The sequence below is a fragment of the Mobula birostris genome, chromosome 6, assembly GCF_030028105.1.
Source record: "Mobula birostris isolate sMobBir1 chromosome 6, sMobBir1.hap1, whole genome shotgun sequence".
In the NCBI taxonomy this organism is placed as follows: Eukaryota; Metazoa; Chordata; class Chondrichthyes; order Myliobatiformes; family Myliobatidae; genus Mobula; species Mobula birostris.
In genome coordinates, this window is record NC_092375.1 from 135,007,023 (window position 1) to 135,027,670 (window position 20,648).

The 20,648-nt window shown below is 42.3% G+C and overlaps 1 protein-coding gene and 1 pseudogene across 6 annotated transcripts in view; one reads left to right on the forward strand and one right to left on the reverse strand.

Moving 5' to 3' along the window:
• fastkd2 (FAST kinase domains 2) overlaps positions 1-5,832 on the forward strand; it is a 34,654-nt gene extending 28,822 nt beyond the window's left edge. For 4 of the 6 annotated variants that reach the window (XM_072261389.1, XM_072261387.1, XM_072261390.1 and 1 more), the window contains exons 11-12: positions 202-316; positions 5,029-5,832. In XM_072261389.1, coding sequence (XP_072117490.1) covers positions 202-316; positions 5,029-5,106 — 193 coding nt within the window. In that variant the 3' untranslated portion in view covers positions 5,107-5,832. Of the gene's footprint in view, positions 1-201; positions 317-4,213; positions 4,385-5,028 lie in introns of those variants that run through there. The other 2 variants (XR_011886408.1, XM_072261392.1) reach the window with 2 other exon arrangements.
• A 1,751-nt stretch (positions 5,833-7,583) lies between these two features.
• On the reverse strand, positions 7,584-19,736 carry LOC140198723 (carboxypeptidase O-like; annotated as a pseudogene).
• Between the last annotated feature and the right edge of the window lie 912 nt (positions 19,737-20,648).

A 20,648-nucleotide genomic window follows, 5' to 3' on the forward strand; every position in this document is an offset into this window, starting at 1 on the left:
GCTACAGTTGTGTTTAAATCTGGGTCCTCTGAAATACCCTGAAAGGAAGTGGAAGAAAATAATGTCTTTTTTCCCAAGCATAAAGTACAAAAACAAAATAATATTGGCTTTGAAGAAAGTTCTGGGACAATGATGTGGATCTTTTATTGTTAACACAAAAGGAACATTCCTTGCAATGTAACTGTTATTTGTGTCTTCTAGAGTGGCAGTGCTGTGTGCACCAGTATCTGCCTTTTGCCTTGGGACAGGGCATCCCAAAGACAAGCTGGCACTGGAGATCCGGCATCTCAAGGCACTGGGCTATCATGTGGTATTGGTGAGTTTTTACAATAGCTTCCTTGGTCTGAAAACTTCCCAATCTGATTGAAATGGCAGGTTTGGAAAAAAAAAAACAGCTGATAAAAATTCAACCTGCTGGTACTCTGACAAGTTGCAAAATTTCCATTATTGTGATTTGTTTTTCTGGATAGGTTTTAGCTCACTTGTTTAACTGTTATCTAGTTAAAAGTCATTATACTTTATGGTCTTCCAATTTCACATCAGTTACAGGGACAGAACAAGTAATGGCTATTTAAGACCATAAGACATAGGAGAGAGTCCATTTGGCCCATTGAGTCTGCTCTGCCACACCATCATTCTATCTCATTTATTATCATTCTCAACTCTGTTCTTCTGCCTTCTCCCTGTAACCTTTGACTCCCTGACTAATCATAAACCTATCAACCTCTGCTTTAAATATATGCCAAGTCTGGCAATGAATTTCACAGATCCACTACCCTCTGGCTAAAGAGATTCCTCCTCATCTCTGTTCTAGATGGACATCCCTCTGTTTTGAGGCTGTCTCTTTGGTCCTAGACTCCCCCACTAGAGGAAACATCCTCACTACATCCGTTTTATCTAGGCCTTTCAATTTCCTACAGGTTTCAATGAGTCGTTCTCCCCCCCCCCACCCGCTTATTCTTTTAAGCTGAGTACAGATCCAGAGCCATCAAACAGTCCTCGTATATTAACCCTTTTAATCCCAGAATAATTCTTGTGAACCTCCTCTGGACCGTCTCCAATACCATTTCATCTTTTCTTACTAAATGCCCTGTAAAGGCTCAGTATTACATCCTTGATTTTATCTTCAAGTCTTCTCGAAATAACTAAATTTAGCTTTGTGTTTGCTCATTGCTGTTCAACACCCTCATTCCTTCCATTTGGTAGGTCAAATATAATGGCAGAATATAGTATTAGTGCTAAGACTCTTGGCAGTGTGGAGGATCAGAGGGATCTTGAGGTCTGAGTCCATAGGACACTCAAAGCAGCTGCGCAGATTGACTCTGTGGTTAAGAAGGCATATGGTGTATTGGCCTTCATCAACCATGGGATTGAATTCAAGAGCCGAGAGGTAATGTTACAGCTGTTAGAACCCTGGTCAGACCCCACTCGGAGTACTGTGCTCATTTCCGGTTGTCTCACAACAGGAAGGATGTGGAAACTATAAAAAGGGTGTAGAGGAGATTTACAAGGATGTTGCTTGGATTGGAGAGCATGTCTTACAAGAATGGGTTGAGTGTACTTGGCCTTTTCTCCTTGGAGCGATGAAGGATGAGAGGTGACCTGATAGAGGTGTATAAGATGATGAGAGGCCTTGATCATGTGGATAGTCAGAGGCTTTTTTCCCAGGGCTGTAGGTACAGAGGGGATATCAGAGGTATGTTTTTTTCACACAGAGTGGTGAGTGCGTGGAATGGGCTGCCAGCGACTGTAGTGGAGGTGGATACAATAGGGTCTTTTAAGAAGCTCCTGGATAGGTACATGGAGCTTAGAAAAATAGAGGGCTATGGGTAACCTTAGGTAATTTCTAAAGAAAGTACATGTTTGGCACAGCATTATGGGCCAAAGGGCCTGTATTGTGCTGTAGGTTTTCCATGTTTCTATCTGCCTTGGTCCCAGAATAAAAGTAAAACCAGAAGATGCTGGAAATACTCAGAAAAATAGTCCTAATGTTTCAGGTCAGAGACTCTTCACCAAAACTGTTGAGAATTTCCAGCACTGTCTACCAGTCTCAGTATTCTGAGTGTTTGATTCTTTCAGTCTCCAACTTCCACAAATGCAGTTTTAGTCATTTTCCAAAATTCCATAGACTTTGTGACTTCTCCAACAGTTTGGCCAGTAGGTAAATGTAATCATCCCAACTGACAAGAGGAGAGAAAAAGGAAGCAGGGAATTGTACAGGGATTATCTTGTCGTCAGTAGTGGGGAGAAATATGAGAGTCTGTCATAAAAGATGTAATAGAAGAGCACCTGGAAAACAGGGAAAGACCTGACACGGTTAACCTGCAATTTACAAAAAGGAACTCTCGCTGGAAAACTCTACTGGAACTTTTTGAGGATGTAACCAGCAGACCAGATACAGTATGGCAGAATGGATACACATGGATGTTAGTACTTTCAAGAAGGTCTTCGATAAGATCTCACATAAGATATTGGCATGCAAAAGTTAAAGCGCAGGTGATTGCATTAGAGAGCTGGTTGGCAGGCAGGGAATTAAGGATAAGAATAAAGGGAGCTTTATCCAAGTGGGTGGTGAGGTCACTGCTAGGACCCAGGCAATTCACAAAACTTACTAGTGATTTAGATAAAGGAAATAAAAAGATGTGGTGGCATGAAGCTGAATGGCAGTAGGAGCAATGAGGAAGGATGCACTGGTGCTGTAGTGTGAGGTGGGCACATTGAATGAAAGAGCAGATGCAGAATATTCTGGAAGTAACTTTGGTGGCAAAACCAGGAAGTCAGGGTATTATTTGAATGGTGATAGATTGGGAAAGGAGGAACGGGGAGACCTAGGTGTGCTTGTGCACCAGTCACTGGAAGTGGACAGGCAGGCATGAAGGCAGCTAAGAAAGCAATTGGAATATTGTCCTTTATAGCCAGAGGGTTTGAGTACAGAATCGGGGATGCCTTCCTCCATTTATACAGAATCTTGGTGAGACCATATCATGAGTATTGTATGTAGTCTCACAGATCCTTGTATAAATGCTATTGAGGGAGTGCAACAAAGGTTCATCCAACTAGGCTGATATTCTGGAGTGGACAAGTCAGAGTCCAGACCTCAATCCAATTCAGAATTGGTGGCTGGACTTGAAAAGGGCTGTTCACTCACGATCCCCCGTCCAATCTGACAGAGCTTGAACAGTTTTGTAAAAAAAAATGGGGAAAATTGCAGAGTCCAGGTGTGCAAAGCTGATAGAGACCTATCCACACAGACTCAAGGCTGTAATTGCTGTCAAAGGTATAGCTACTAAATACTGACTTGAAGGGGGTGAATACTTATGCAATTAATTATTTTGTGTTTAATATTAGTAATTAACTTAGATCACTTCATAGAGATCTGTTTTCACTTTGACACTAAAGAGTCCTTTTCTGTTGATCAGTGCCAAAAAAAGCCAAATTAAATCCATTGTGATTCAAAGTTACAGAACATGAAAACTTCCAAGGAGGATGAATACTTTATTTATAGGCACCGTATTTGCCAGGCACCAGGCCTCGAGCTCTTCCACCTCCTTTCTATTGACCATCTCATCATTATTGGTGATGAGCCCCACCACTGTTGTGTCATCTGTGAACGATGTGGTTGATCAGGTGTTTGATTGTGCAGTCATGTGTGATCAGAGTGTACAGCAATGGACTCGGCACACAGCCTGGGAGTTACCCGTGTTGAAGCTGTTGGGGATGAAGGAGTGGTTGTGTATCCTGACTATCTGAGATCTAATTTGACTGAACCACAATCCTCCCATCACTGGCCTGATAAAGCATTACGCTGCTGTGCTACACTCATTTCAGGTATCAAGTGGAACCATCAGGTTTCAGTGGATGTGAGGTCAGTTCTCTTTTGGTTAAATAGCTATTTGAGGATTTTCTTTTTGACAGTCCTACTGGGCCAAGATTTCAACTTATCTTAATTTGATGTTATGATGTGTGTGATGTTGCTAAGGCAGGCAACTTTCTCTGCAAACAGTTTCTTCGAGAAGTGCCTATTTCTGGTGGTTTGATTGTCATCTAGTAGAACCCTTTGTGAGGGCCATTGAGTGTCAGCCACATTGGAGTTGTGCCAAAGCCTAGGCAAGGTCTCTTTCCATAAAGTACAACAATAACTCTGAGCATTGTTTTTTACAATTGTCAAACAGCTTGATGTTTCCTTTTACATCTACCAGCTTTGTATTTTCAGATCTGTTTGAATTGAATTTTAATTCTCAAACTTGCTTCAGTGGCTTTCCCATGAAGTATTGAGGAAGTGCTGCAGTGTCAAAGGTCCTGTAATTGGATGGTATTACACTGACACCCATCTCCCTTATGAGACTGTAACGTTTTTGGGACACTCTCTTCGGGAACAACAATGGTACTAAACCCATTGTCTCAACTAATACTTTACAAACTTGCATCACTAAATGTTTATCTCATTGATGTGTCTGGGTATTTCTTGGGTGCTGTGTTTCCCAAATTGAACCAATGGCTATAGTTCAGAAGTATTTAATTGCTGGCAAAGTAGTTTACTATGTCTTGAATTTGTGAAAGAGGCTAATTCAAAAAAGTAAAATGGGGGAAAAAATATATATGCTTTTCATTTTATTTGTCTAACCCTCTGGTTTAATGTTCCATATATGACCACCAGACTTGTGTGTCATTCAGGAGTGTGCGTGAGAAGGGAGAGGGAGATGTGTATGTCATGCTCCCAGTGAGCATCTCAACATCTGTTTCAACACACCAAGAAGCAGCTCAGGTCGTATCTGCAGAAGGCAGCTTAAGTTAATGTTTCAGATTTTCTGTTTTTGTTTCAGATTTTCAGCATCTGCAGTTTTTGATTATTATTAAAGGGAAAATGTTCCCTGATAAATTATTTTCAAGCATCTACTTCCTGATCGCTGCCTGAGTTTGGGGTCAAAACCCTTTATTGTTGGCAGAACAGATCTTGCAGTTTCTTAGGGATATTCTTGCTTTTATATTTTTTTTAACCTCCCCACCCCCAATATTCCTATCTTCCAGGTGTCAAATCATGAGTTTGGAAAGATGTCAGAAGATGAAAGAGTTCAGTTCTTAACGAGAGCGATCTTTGCAGAATGAATAGCCTTTGAGAACTGACTGAGTGCCTGTTGTGGACAAGATGTGGTCAACTGGCTCAGCCCCTGACAACATGGCACTCTCCAAGGAATGGAATCTCTAACTTGAAGCAGTGCCACATTTATCCTGAACCCAATGACAGTCGGATGTGAATGAAGCCATATCAGATGAACCTGAATATTTGTTTTAGTGATGATGCCCTGGATATCATGGCAAAGGATGAGTTTGACAGACCCTCTTCTGCAGTATGTTCTTCCCCTATACACAAGAATACACTCTCGATTAACTTCTGGTTTTGTGGGACAACTGTGCCTTACAAATGAGAGTTTAAGCTCAAATTTGTTTTTCCTTGGGAGGCAACCAAAAAGTACATTTTTTTAAAAATTTAGCAATAGAAACTACCTCCCTACAAGATGCAAAACCCCATGCATACTGCAAATAAGGATAAACAAAAACCATTGGAAATGCTCAGCACTTCAGGCAACATTTGTGTAGAGAGCAAGGGTTACCCGGATTCTGTCTCCACAGATGCTGCATGATCAGCCAAGTATTTCCTACACTTACTGTTGCCATGCTTCCACCTGCTGGAATGCTGTTGTTGGGCTTCACAGAACAGGTACAGCTTTGTGTGAATAATGTGGATCAGAGCCACAACGGACATGTTTAAAAAATAAAATGAATGATTTAAGTGACAAATACACACATTAAAAAGTCAATTATTTTTTAAAAAGAAAAATGTTTTCTTCCTTTGATATTACTTACCATCAGTTATATACTGTACTTCACCTCACCGGCAACTCTTCACCTATCACAGACTTTTCCAGTACATCTCCTTTTGGTTAACTAGTGCCCTTCATGTTATCTGGCTGTCCAAGAGGGTTTTACCAGTAAGGAGGTGTGTTTGAGAGACAAGTGTTGGTTAGGTTCCTATAATTTTCATTTATCATTGGTTTGCTTATATCGAGGTTTTGAAGAGGGTGTTGCAGAGATTTGCCAGGATGCTGTCTGAATTAGAGGGCATGTACTATAACGAGAGGCTGGACAAACTTGGGTTGTTTTCTCTGGAGCACAGAGACTGAGGGGAGATCTGATAGATGTTTATAAGATTACGAGAGGCAGAGATAGAGTAGACAGTCAGTACCTTTTTCCCAGGGTTGAAATGTCTAATACCAGAGGGCATGTATTTAAGATTAGAGAGGATAGTTTCAAACAAGATGAGGGCCAGGTTCTTTACACAAAGTGGTGGTAGAAGCAGATATATTAGGGACTTTTAAGAGACATCAATGTGAGAAAAATGGAAAGATACAGACATTGTGTAGTATCATTGGGCATTTGTTTACTAATTTAGTTTGACTCTGCATTGTGGGCCTGATACTGTAATGTACTGTTCTATTCAGATCAGATTCATTTATCTCATGTACAGTGAAACAGAGTGAAATGTGTCATTTACAGTAACAACCAACACACCTAAGGAATGTCACCACACATTCCAGTGCCACCATGATGTGCTCACAATGCTTGGCAGAACAACAACGAGCACATCAAGACAGAACCTGCCAAGCAACAACAGCAAAACAAGTTCCATTCCTGCCACGCACGCACACGCACATGCACACAACAGACACCACACTCACTCACTCTAACCCCAGGACAGACGGTCTTCTTCGACCTCCGGCAGACTCGTAGACATTGAGCCCCAATATTCCAATGCACTCGCAAAGATTTGCAGACCTAGGCTCCGGCCATCAGGCCTCAGCTGGACCTCCGATCCAGTGCGGAGTTCACAACTAATCTGGAGATTACCATGTGGGGACAGCAAGACTGAAGGAGGCTGAGAGATTAGCTCAGTAGAGACCTTTAACATTAGCAAGTGTTTAAGTGGACAGAGATGATGGCTCATAAATACTGTATAAAAGAAACATCAATAGATCCAACAACTTAGATCTGTGAATAGTGGGATTTTAGGGTAGAGTAATGAGTATGCAGAAAGCAACAGGTGGTGATGCTCCCCACTGAGGCTGTTTAACCTGGTGTGGCCATCAAGCTTTTTCTGTTTTTGTCTGAGATGGTGATCCTGATGAGTTGTACTGTATAGAGTGTGACAACAGCATAAGGAGTGAGCTAAAAAGCCTGTTCTATGCCCAACAGATTCTTTGTGTTATTGGATCTACAGTTTCTTTGCTTTACAAGTTCTTTGTATTACTCCGTGACCTCCTGATTGTGGTGAATTAAGGAGAGTGTGGTCCTTCCCAGTACTTATGCCCAGTTCCTGCCCTGCCATAGAAAATTGTACAAGTAGTAGTTTCTCACTTCTGGATAGGCATCAAGATCCAGCTCACTTTACTCCTTCCCTGACTTTTCCTGGTTTGCAAAAACCAAAAGCACGGACCAGTGGAAAACTGGTGGACAAGAGGAGCTGGTAGAGGGCAAAAAGGGGAGCTAAGAGAAAAATGAGTATCAAGTGTTGGGTCAAAATGTCTCTAAGAAACTTGGTCTGGTGAGCTGGGGAAAGGAAGAGAACCAGGAGAAGGAGCTGAACAGATCTCATTCTTGGTGCTAGTTCCAGCTACTTATGTTTAAAGACACAATTAAAAGAAAGGAAGAATAATATTTGCATACAGTATCATCTTTCACAATGTCCCAATTTACTTCACAGGCAACAGAGTATATTTTAAAATGTTGCTATGTTGAAAGCACCTGCAAAGAGTATGGGTAACTAGTAAGGAAATCCATTCTTCGTGTTGACGTTTGAGGAATAAACATGGACTAGACATTGAGGAGAATTGCTCCACTGTAATTCATTCCCATGCAGTTTTCTGTCAATTTACAAACATGTAAAGAATTCACCAAGTAAAGGAAAATGCTGATTCAAAGCAGAGTTTAAAAGAACTGAGACACTTATTGATAGCTACTGCTGCTCTGTACACTTAGTGTGGTTGCCATTACTTTTACAGCAGGAGGAAGTCTTAGCATTTCCTCACAGGGCTTCAGTAACATTGACTCTTAATAAGCACAACAAACCAAAATTGTCATTTAAGTCTTTTAGGGACTTGGAGGTAACAATATTGTACTTCCATAACCTGTATGAGACATGAGCTTCTGTTTGCCTCTATTTCCATGGGAGTCACAGTAAGGGATTTAAATCACTAAAGATTCAAACGCACAATGATACACTGTTTTGGCTTTAATATGCAAATTTACATGTAATTCAGGTTGCTTCCTGTAATACAGAATACTGTTAACAGGAATTGTTAATAGAGACAGAGATATATGATCAACAGCCTGCAAAATCCAAGTACTTTTTGGTTATTGGCACTATGGGGATATAATGCCTGCACCAGATATGCTGAATAATGTAGATAATGTTGGACTTGAATCTTGCTGTCTTTGTCTTGAGAAGGTATATTAAGAGCAAAAGGATTGTAAGGGATAAAATTGGTCCTCTTGAAGATCAGAGTGGTCGGCTATGTACAGAACCAAAGGAAATGGGGGAGATCTTAAGTAGGTTTTTTGCATCTGTATTTACTAAGGAAACTAGCATGAAGTCTATGGAATTGAGGGAATCAAGTAGTGAGATCATGGAAACTGTACAGATTGAAAAGGAGGAGGTGCATGCTGTCTTGAGGAAAATTAAAGTGGATAAATCCCCGGGACCTGACAGAGTGTTTCCTCGGACCTTGAAGGAGACTAGTGTTGAAATTGCGGGGGCCCTGGCAGAAATATTTAAAATGTCACTGTCTGCGGGTGAGGTGCCAGAGGATTGGAAAGTGGTTCATGTTGTTCCGTTGTTTAAAAAAGGATCGAAAAGTAATCCGGGAAATTATAGGCCGGTGAGTTTAACGTCAGTAGTAGGTAAGTTATTGGAGGGAGTACTAAGAGACAGAATCTACAAGCATTTGGATAGACAGGGGCTTATTAGGGAGAGTCAACATGGCTTTGTGCGTGGTAGGCCATGTTTGACCAATCTGTTGGAGTTTTTCGAGGAGGTTACCAGGAAAGTGGATGAAGGGAAGGCAGTGGATATTGTCCACATGGACTTCAGTAAGGCCTTTGACAAGGTCCCGCATGGGAGGTTAGTTAGGAAAATTCAGTCGCTAGGTATACATGGAGAGGTGGTAAATTGGATTAGACATTGGCTCGATGGAAGAAGCCAGAGAGTGGTGGTAGAGAATTGCTTCTCTGAGTGGAGGCCTGTGACTAGTGGTGTGCCACAGGGATCAGTGCTGGGTCCATTGTTATTTGTCATCTATATCAATGATCTGGATGATAATGTGGTAAATTGGATCAGCAAGTTTGCTGATGATACAAAGATTGGAGGTGTAGTAGACAGTGAGGAAGGTTTTCAGAGCCTGCAGAGGGACTTGGACCAGCTGGAAAAATGGGCTGAAAAATGGCAGATGGAGTTTAATACAGACAAGTGTGAGGTATTGCACGTTGGAAGGACAAACCAAGGTAGAACATACAGGGTTAATGGTAAGGCAGTGAGGAGTGCAGTAGAACAGAGGGATCTGGGAATACAGATACAAAATTCCCTAAAAGTAACGTCACAGGTAGATAGGGTCGTAAAGAGAGCTTTTGGTACATTGGCCTTTATTAATCAAAGTATTGAGTATAAGAGCTGGAATGTTATGATGAGGTTGTATAAGGCATTGGTGAGGCCAAATCTAGAGTATTGTGTTCAGTTTTGGTCACCAAATTACAGGAAGGATATAAATAAGGTTGAAAGAGTGCAGAGACGGTTTACAAGGATGTTGCCGGGACTTGAGAAACTCAGTTACAGAGAAAGGTTGAATAGGTTAGGACTTTATTCCCTGGAGCGTAGAAGAATGAGGGGAGATTTGATAGAGGTATATAAAATTATGATGGGTATAGATACAGTGAATGCAAGCAGGCTTTTTCCACTGAGGCAAGGGGAGAAAAAAAACCAGAGGACATGGGTTAAGGGTGAGGGGGGAAAAGTTTAAAGGGAACATTAGGAGGGGCTTCTTCACACAGAGAGTGGTGGGAGTATGGAATGAGCTGCCAGATGAGTGGTAAATGCAGGATCTTTTTTAACATTTAAGAATAAATTGGACAGATACATGGATGGGAGGCGTATGGAGGGATATGGTCCGTGTACAGGTCAGTGGGACTAGACAGAAAATGGTTCGGCACAGCCAAGGACCAAAAGGCCTGTTTCTGTGCTGTAGTTTCTATGGTTTAAGTAAAGTTACAGTTGTCCTGACTTTCCTGTATAGAATGTGAAAGGTCAGCCCATTGAATCTGCTCAACACTTCGATGATGGGCTGATCCAAATCTTGCAGTCATTCCTACTCCCCTGCCTTCTCCCCATACCCTTTGATGCCCTGGCTAATCAAGAACCTATCTCTGCCTTAAATGCACCTAATGACTTGGCCTCCCCAGCCATTCGTGGCAGCAAATTCCACGGATTTACCTCCCTCTGGCTAAAGTAATTTCTCCACTTCTCTGTTCTAAATGGACGTCCTTCAATCCTGAAGTTGTGCCCTCTTATCCTAGACTCCCCTACCATGAGAAATAACTTTCCCATATCTAATCTGTTCAGGCCTTTCAACATTTGGAATGTTTCTGAGATCTCCCCTCATTCTCCTGAACTCCAGGGAATACAGCTCAAGAGCTGCCAGACATTCCTCATATGGTAACCCTTTCATTCCTGAAATCATTCTCGTGAATCTTATCTGAACCCTTTCCAATGTCAATATATCCTTTCTAAAATAAGGAGCCCAGAACTGCACACAATAATCCAAGTGTGGTCTCACGAGTGCCCTATAGAGCCTCAACATCACGTACTTGTTCTTATATTCTATACCACAGAAATTAATGCCAACATTGCATTTGCCTTCTTCACCACGGATTCAACCTAGAGGTTAACCTTAGGGCATCCCGCACAAGGACTCCCAAGTCCCTTTGCATCTCTGCATTTTGAATTCTTTCCCCATCTAAACAACAGTCTGCCCATTTATTTCTCCCACCAAAGTGCATGACAATACACCTTCCAACATTGTATTTCGTTTGCCACTTCTTTGCCCATTCCCCTAAGTCTCTCTGCAGGCTCTCTGTTTCCTCAACACTACCCGCCTCTCCACCTATCTTTGTATCATTGGCATATTTAGCCACAAATCCATTAATCCCATAGTCCAAATCATTGACATACATCATAAAAAGCAGCGGTCCCAACACCGATGCCTTTGGAACTCCACTGATAACTGGTAGCCAGCCAGAATAGGATCCCTTTATTCCCACTCCGTTTTCTGCCAGTCAGCCAATGCTCCACCCATGCTAGTAACTCTCCTGTAATTCCATGGGCTGTTATCTTGCTAAGCAGCCTCATGTGCGACACCTTGTCAAAGGCCGCCTGAAAATCCAAGTACATCACATCTACTACATCTCCTTTGTCAACCCTGCTTGTAATTTCCTCAAAAAACTGCAGTAGGTTAGTCAGACAGGATTTTCCTTTCAGGAAACCATGCTGACTTTGGCCTATCTTGTCATATGCCTCCAGGTACTCAGTAATCTCATCCCTAACAATCGATTCCAACAACTTTCCAACCACTGATGTCAGGCTAACAGGTCTATGGTTTCCTTTCTGCTGCCTCCCACTCTTCTTAAATAGCAAAATAACATTTGCAATTTTATTATGTTCTAATGTAATGAATGCCGGGGAAAGGCAGCATCATTTGCTGAGACCTCTAGTGGGGATTTTGTTCTCATCTAGCACAAACACAATGGATAAAATGATACCCACTGTTGTAAATGGACAGATTAGTCGGCTCCTTCCAAATCTACCTCAACCAGTTAGAAGTTTGGTGGAATTATTGATAATGCACAAGGTTGTCATTGATTAGAACAGGTCAGGATGTAGAGCTGAGCTGAGTAGTGGCAGATGGAGTTCCATTCAGAAAGCTGAAGTGATTCACTTTGGAAGGTTGAACTTGAAGGCAGAATACAAGGTTAATGGCAGGATTAATTAGCCATGTGGAGGAACAGAGGGATGTTGGGGTCCTCATCCATTGATCCCTCAAAGTTGCTACACAAATTGATAGGGTGGTTAAGAAGCCATATGGTGCGTTGTCCTTCATTAGTTCGGGAAATGATTCAAGAGCCATGCGATAATGTTGTAGCTCTATAAAACTCTGGTTAGACCACACTTGGGAATACTGTGTTCATTTCTGGTCACCTTATTATAGGAAGTTGCTTTAGACAGGGTGTAGAAGAGATTTACTAGGATGCTGCCTTGGTTAGAGAGCTTGCCTTATGGGGATGGGTTGAGTTTTCTCTTTGGGTCAAAGGAGAATGGAGGGTGACTTGACAGAGATGTACAAGATGACATGAGGCATAGATTGAGCAGATAGCCAGGGCAGAGTTAGACTGATCTTAGAGTAGGTTTAAAGGCCAGTACAACATCGTGGGCTGAAATGCCTGTACTGTGCTGTATGTTCTAGTTCTATAAGCCACAAGGATGTTGCCCTCCTAGCCACATGCCATGGTGGCTTGGAAATACATGGCCATTTCTTTACTGTCACTGGGTCAAAATCCTGGAATTCTTCCTAACAGTTGTTATGAGTACACCCACACCTCATTGACTGCAACTCATCATCTCAAGGACAATCAGGGATGGGTAATTAAATGCTGGAAGCCTGCATCTTTTAAGTGATTTTTTTTTAAGTTTATCATTGCACAGTTCTATGCCTAGCTGTCCCATCTCTTCATGACTTCTATAAAGTTATATCTTATTTTTTCTTTGTTATAATGAATTGACAAAGTACGTATTTAATAAGAAAGAACAGGGCTGCAGTCCCTTGAGATGAATTCAGGAAGTGCTTATCATTGACATACTGGATGATGGTTGTCACGGCTGCCATGGTTTCCTCACAGCAGGGCTGGATCTGATCTTCGGGGAGTATGAAGTGATAGGTCGCATTGCCCCCAATCCCAAGGTCAGCTGCCCGGTCACGTGAGGTGCCAGATGTTTTATCTAAAAGAGGGAACATTCAGGCTGTTAGAGCAGTATTTTTCAATCCTCCATACAACGACATCACAAAGGCACTTCCATCCATCCTAACCCCAGGCCATCAATGCAGGACGTTCTCAAAGCACCGTGTCCTACCCTGGACCTAGCTTACGATAGGACATTGAAAGGATGAGAAGTGGCAGATGGCATTCAACCCAGAAAAGTATGGAGTAATTCACTTTGGAAGGTCAAATTTTAAGGCAGAATACTGGGTAAATGGTTGGATTTTTAAAAGGGTAGAGGGATGTTGTGGTTCATCTCCAATCCCTCAAAGTTGCCACACAAATTGACAGGGTTAGAAACATTAAAAACCCATGGCACAGTACAGGCCCTTCAGCCCACAAAGCTATGCCGAACATAGCTAGGGTTACCCATAGCCCTCTATTTTTCTAAGCTCCATGTACCTATCCAGGAGTCTCTTAAAAGATCCTATCGTATCTGCCTCCACCACCATCACTGGCAGCCCATTCCACACACTCACTAATCTCTGCGTTAAAAAAAACTTATGCCCAACATCTCCTCTGTACCTACTTCCAAGCACCTTAAAATTGTGCCCTCTTGTACTAGCCGTTTCAGCCCTGGGGAAAAAGCCTCTGACTATCCACATGATCAATGCCTGTCATCATCTTATACACCTCTATCAGGTCACCTCTCATCCTCCATCGCTCCAAGGAGAAAAAGCCAAGTTCACTCAACCTGTTTTCATAAGGCATGCTCCCCAATCCAGGCAACATCCTTGTAAATCTCCCCTGCACACTTTCAATGGTTTCCACATACTTCCTGTAGTAAGGCAAGCAGAACGGAGCACAGTACTCCAAGTGGGGTCTGACCAGGGTCTAATATAGCTGCAACATTACCTCTTGGCTCCTAAACTCAATCCCACGATTGATGAAGGCCGATGTACCGTATGCTTTCTTAACCACAGAGTCAACCTGCGCAGCAGCTTTGAGAATCCTATGGACTCAGACCCCAAGATCCCTCTAATCCTCCACGCTGCCAAGAGTCTTACCATTAGTGCTATATTTTGCCATCATATTTGACCTACCAAAATGAACCACCTCACACTTATCTGGGTTGAACTCCAGCTGCCACTTCTCAGCCCAGTTTTGCATCCTATCAATGTAAACTCTGACAGCCCTCCACACTGTCCACAACACCCCCAATCTTTGTGTCATCAGCAAATTTACTAACCCATTCCTCCACTTCCTCATCCAGGTTATTTATAAAAATCACAAAGAGTAGGGGTCCCAGAACAGATCCCTGAGGCACACCACTGGTCACCAACCTCCATGCAGAATATGACCCAACTACAACCACTCTTTGCTTTCTGTGGGCAAGCCAGTTCTAGATCCACTGTATTGTTGGAGTTACAGCACCTTACTTTATAATATTTAATATAATGCAACAGTTATAAAGGCCTACTGTATAGAAACAAGCCCTTGGGCTCACCTATCAAACACTTCAATGCTAATCCTATATTAATCCCATGTTGCTCTTCCCACTTTCCCACCAATTCCCCTAAGTTTCTACCGTTCGCCTACATACGAGGATCAATATCCAGTAGCCAATTAACCAACAAACCAATCTTACCAGCTGACAGAATATTTTATCAATGCCAACAATGTTATCCAATTTCCACAAGTTTCCTTTATGAAATCTGATAATCAGAAATTAATTTTTCCTACAAAGCGATATGTTAAGGCACCCACTTCTAGTTGTAGTAGCCATATTATTGGAAAACATTCACAACTGAAGTTGAAAGCAGTCAACACTTTTCCAAACATAATGAAAGGTCAGCAGACTGAAGCATTAATTCCATCTCACTTCACTCTGCTAAGCACCCCCAGCCTTTTCTCTTTTTATTTCAGATTTCCAACATCTGTGGTTTCTTTTTTGCTGTTAGCTTACGTTAGGAGAGACCTTGGAGGGACCATTGAGAGGTATTTGCATAAATGGAAGGATTAGTAAGTAGAGATGAAATTTACAAAGAATCCATGAGGAAGTACTTGGTTCCATACTTCTGCTTCAAAGCTGTGGCTGCCATCTTTGCAACTTGCACCTGGAAAATAACAGAGCAGCAACTCTCATTCTGAAGGACATTGCAAGAACAAACTTAAGACATCAAAACTCTCAGCACAGGTCATTTTCGTATCTTAATGGATTTCAAATTAACTGCAGTAATTATGCAATCAACCTCATCCCTTTATTGTCCTTCTGAGTATGAGACACTAGTCTTCTTTAAATGTATCTCTCTCACACACTCACATTCCCCCACCACTCCCCCCCCCCCGGGAAGCAAGCTGCAATCTTCATGACCCCATCTCTCAAAATCTCAGTTTACACTGTGGGCAGGCTGTTAGTGCTTGGACTACGGACTACTGAGGAGACTAATACTGAGAAAACATTCTATTGGTGGCCAAGGCTTGTGCAATTGGTGAACAATTAGAGAACTGTAATCTTGTGATCAGGGCTGTGAAAATCTGGAGACCAGTTAGGAGCAGTTTCTGGTTATTAGGTCGGAGATGTGGGTGGGGAGAGTGATTATCATCAGGAGGGGGAGGGGAAGGCAAGAGAAGTCAGCTGGGCAAGTCTTCCAGCCAGAAATGCATCATGGGGATTGAGAGTTTATTGATAGAAGTGGTGGTGTGCCAGCAAAGGAAATAAGATCACTAGACATAGCTGAATTGGGCCATTCAGCCCATTCAGTCTGTTCTATGATTCGATCAAGGCTGATTTATTTTCCCTCTCAACCCTATTCTCCTGCCTTCTTCCAACCTTTGACACCCTTACTAATCAAGAACTCTGTTTTAAATATACGCAATTACTTGGCCTCCTGTGGCAACGAATTAATGTTGAAAAACTAATGGAAGTAGAACACAGTGCATTTCTACACCATTTTTCATGACTGCAGGATGTCTTGGAGTATTTTGCTGCCAATCATATGCATTTAACAATGCATTTGCTCTAGCACCCAATTTGCACACAGTAAGGTCTCACAAGCAATGATTAGATGCTGTCCATGGGACTACTTCAATAGTGCTGGAGGAGAGGGAGCCCATGCCAGACTATAGTTGTCCTTTAGAGGATGCTGTACGATCTTCCTGAGAGCCAACAAGGTGGCAATGTGGTGGCAACGATGAGTTTCCTCCAGTTTCTATCTATTGAAGTGAAAACAGGCACTGGTTCACGGTGGTGACACAGCCCTGCCGTCACCCTCTCCACTACTGAGCACATTTTCCAAGAGTGCTGCCACAAGAGAGCAGCATCTATCATGAAGGACCCCTATCTCTCTCCCTTCTCACTACTACCATAGGGATGGAGGTACAGAAGCCTTAGGTCCCACACCACCAGCTTCAGGAACAGTTTTCACCCTACAACCATTTAGGATCCTGAACCAATGAAGCTAACTTCACTCACCCCAACACTAAACTGACTCCACAGCCTATGAACTCACGTTCACGTGTTTAAGGTAAAGGAATTATTAGGGGCCAGTGATCATAATATGAAAGAATTCACCCTGCAATTTGAGATGGAGATGCTAAAGTCAGATGTATCAGTATTACAGTGGAGTAAAGGGAGTTACAGAGGCATGAGAGAGGAGCTGGCCAAAGTTGATTGGAAGGTGACATGTGCAGGGATGATGACAGAGCAGCAATGGCTGGAATTTCTGGGAGCAATTTGGAAGCACAGGATAGATACATCCCAAAAAAAGTATTCTAAAAGGTAGAATGATGCAACTGTGGCCAATAAGTGAAGTCAAGGCCAGCTTAAAACCAAAGAGAGGGCATGTAATAGAGCAACAATTACTGGGAAGTTAGAGGATTGGGAAACTTTAAGAAAAAACAGTAGGCAAATAAAAAAGTCATAAAGCGTGAAAAGATGGAATATAAAGGTAATAGTCAATAATATTAAAAGGATACCAAAAGTTTCTTCAAATATATAAAGAGTAAAAGAGAGGCAATAGTAAATATCAGACCACTGGAAAACAATGCTGGAGGACAAGGAAATGGCAGAAGTGAGTGAAGTTGCCATTACCAGGAAGAAGGTGCTTGGGAAACTGAAACATCTGAAGGTAGATAAATCACTTGGACCAGATGGTCTACACCCCAGAATTTTGAAAGAGGTGGCTGATGAGATTGTAGAGGCATTAGTAATGATCTTTCAAGAATCAGCACATTCTGGCATGGTTCCACAGGACTGGAAAATTGTAAATGTCACCCCGCTCTTCAAGAAGGGAGAGAAGCAGAAGAAAGGAAATTATAAACCAGTTAGTCTGACCTCTGTGGTTCGGAAGATGTTGGAGTCGATTGTTAAGGAAATGTTTTCAGGATAACTTGGAGGCACATGATAAAATAGGCTATTATCAACATAGTTTCCTTAAAGGAAAATCTTGCTGACAAATCTGTTGGAATTCTTTGAAGTAACAACAAGCAGGATAGACAAAGGAGAATCGGTGGATGCTATGTACTTGGAATTTCAGAAGGCCTTTGTCAAAGTGCCACACGTGAGGCTGTTAAACAGATTAAGAGCCCATGGTATTACAGGATAAATACTAGCATGGATGGGACATTAGCTGATTAGCAGGAGGCAAAGAGTGGGAATAAAGGGAGCCTTTTCTGTTTGACTGCCAGTGACTAGTAGTGTTCCACAGGGGACTGTGTTGGGATTGCTTCTTTTTATGTTATATGCCAATGATTTGGATGATGGAATTGTTGGCTATGTGGCCATGTTTGTGAATGATAAGAAGAGAGGTGGAGGGCCAGGTAGTGTTGAGGAAGCAGAGGTGCCGCAGAAGAACTTAGACAGATTAGGAGAAGGGGCAAAGAAGTGGCAGATGGAATACAGTGTCAAGGAGTATATGATCATGCACTTTTGTTAGAAGAAATAGAAGTGTAGACTATTTTCTAAGTGGAGAGAAAATTCAAAAATCCAAAGTACAAAGTGACTTAGGAGTCCTCATGTAGGATTCCCTAAAGGTTACTTTGCAGGCTAAGTCAGTGGTGAGAAAGGCAAATGAAATGTTGGCATTAATTTCAAGAGGACTAGAATATAAAACTAAAGATGTAATGTTGAGGCTCTATAAAGCACTGGTAAGGCTTCACGTGGAATATTGAGAGCAGTTTTGGGCCCCTGATCTAAGAAAGGATGTGCTGGCATTGGAGAGGGTTCAGAGGACATTCACAAGAATGATTCTGAGAATGAAAGGGCCACCACATGAGGACTGATCGATGGCTCTGATCCTATACTCACTGGAATTCAGAAGAATGAGGGAAGATCTCATTGAAACCTATCAAAAGTTGACAGGCCTTGATAGAGGGGGTACGGAGAGGATATCTCCTATGGTGGAGGAGTCTAGGACCAGCGGGCACAGACTCAGAATAGAGGGATGTCCATTTAGAATGAAGATGAGGAGGAATCTCCTTAACCAGAAAATGGTGAATCTGTGGAATTTGTTGCCACGGGTGACTGGAGGCCAAGTCATTGGGTATATTTAAGGCAGAGGTTGAAGGTTTCTTGCTTAGTCAGAGCACGTAGGGTTATGGGAGTAGGCAGGAGACTGGAGCTGAGAAGGAAATGGAATAACCGTGATGAAATGGTGGAGCAGACTTGAAAGGCCAAATGGCCTAATTCCACTCCTATATCTTACGGTCCCTTCTACAATGTAGAAGATACAGTGAATATGTGCACAGTTGCTATGGCAGCAACTGGAATAATCTTCACCTTCAGCAATAAGAATGATGGCTATAACGATGGGAAGAAAATCAAGCTTGGCAGCTCAACCAAAAATGACAAACCCCAGTACACAGCACACCCTCGATACTATACTGGAATGTCAATCCAGAGATCAGGCTAAGTTTAAGCACTCAAATAGCTGGAACGATCTGGTTGAATGATGTCACAACCACAACCTTGCACTCAATGTCAACAAGACCAAAGAACCAACTATAGACTCCAGGAAGGGAAAGTTGGGAGAACACATACCAATCCTCATTGAGGGGTCAGCAGTAGAAAGGGTCAGCATCTTTATGTTCCTGGGCTTTATAAGGCCTTCTGTCCCATCTCACCCCAAGTGTGCTGCACTGCCCTTCGCTGAGCCCCGTGATTCCACTGTCACCACTGACCTCTGCTGCATTGGATGTGCAAAGAGATTAGGAGACAGGAAGATAACACGATACACGCTACCAGAAGAAACCTTGATGCTGATGGCTGTGGTGGATATATAAGAGACAGCATGTTTGATCAGTCCATTAATCTTTGATTGATATAAAATAAGTTAGAAATCATTGATAGGCAACCAAATCATCGTAAGTGCTAACTTGCAAATCAGAAGGGATAAAGGGTGAGAGAGCTCCACTTACTGCACCAGTGTGCACCGAAGTTCCTGTTGAGATCAGTTCCAAAGCAGGTGCTGTTGCTGTACGGAGACATGGACTTTCTCCACAGACGATCCTGAGATGGAGAAGGATGTTGAACTTGTGATTAACTCCTGCAGAATGCAACAGAGCATTTCAGATCATACTTACTGTTGTCCAGGAGTAAAGGTAGCCATCGATGTTCATAACCGGTAGACATAGAATTCAATGTTTTGGAGGAAACGATCCATTTTAGGGTCTGGGGTGTAGGTCTCTAATACTTGACACATACAACATAATAACAGCTTAAAGAGAGTGATTGGATATATTGCATGGGTAATTACTTATGGGGCTTACCTTGACTGTGACTCATATTGGACTTGCCTTGTTGATACCCAAAAGACGCATTGAGTTTCAGATGTCATTGCTTCATATTAACAATATGATAGTGTCACGTACCCTGTGACAGGTTAAAGAACCAGCAGAAATAGAAAACACTTTGGTATTGCTATTAGCTAATACTATTTATTAGTAACTACACAATACAGTAATATAAATTCAGATATATCAAACACGTTAGCAAAGATTATATGTATATAACTGTGGAAATATAGAAACCAAGCTTCTTCAAGCCTAGGGGTAAATGGATACAATCTTACAGTGATGAGTAAAGTTCAGTTCAGTTCGTGGTATTCAGTTGAGGGGGGAGGGAGGAGGGGGAGGGGTTTGAGTCTTCAGGTGAGCTGATGCCATCGATCTTCCCGTTGTCCTCCGAATGTGACCACAACAAAGGGGACTGTTCTTCTGTTGTGGAATTATCAACCTAGGCGAGGGTTGGACGCATGAATAACACCCCACCAGTCACACCTTTTCCACACTGTGAGAGCCACTGATCGATTCTCCTGATCGATCCTCCAAAAACCCACCTTTCTGCGGGCATAACAAAGCTCATCCAGTGTCCAAAACCATGTGTCTGTCTGTCTACCAGCTGACCTTCTATTTATCTCACCATGCTGAACACCAGCTGTCCATCAAGTAGCTCCTCCCTTCCCTCTCTGTGGGAACACAGAAGATGCCAGTGTCCTTGCAAAAGTGTAAACACGCTGCAGAGAAACCATAACATCATCTCCAAGCAAACTGTGAGCAGTCTTTGTCTCTCTCTT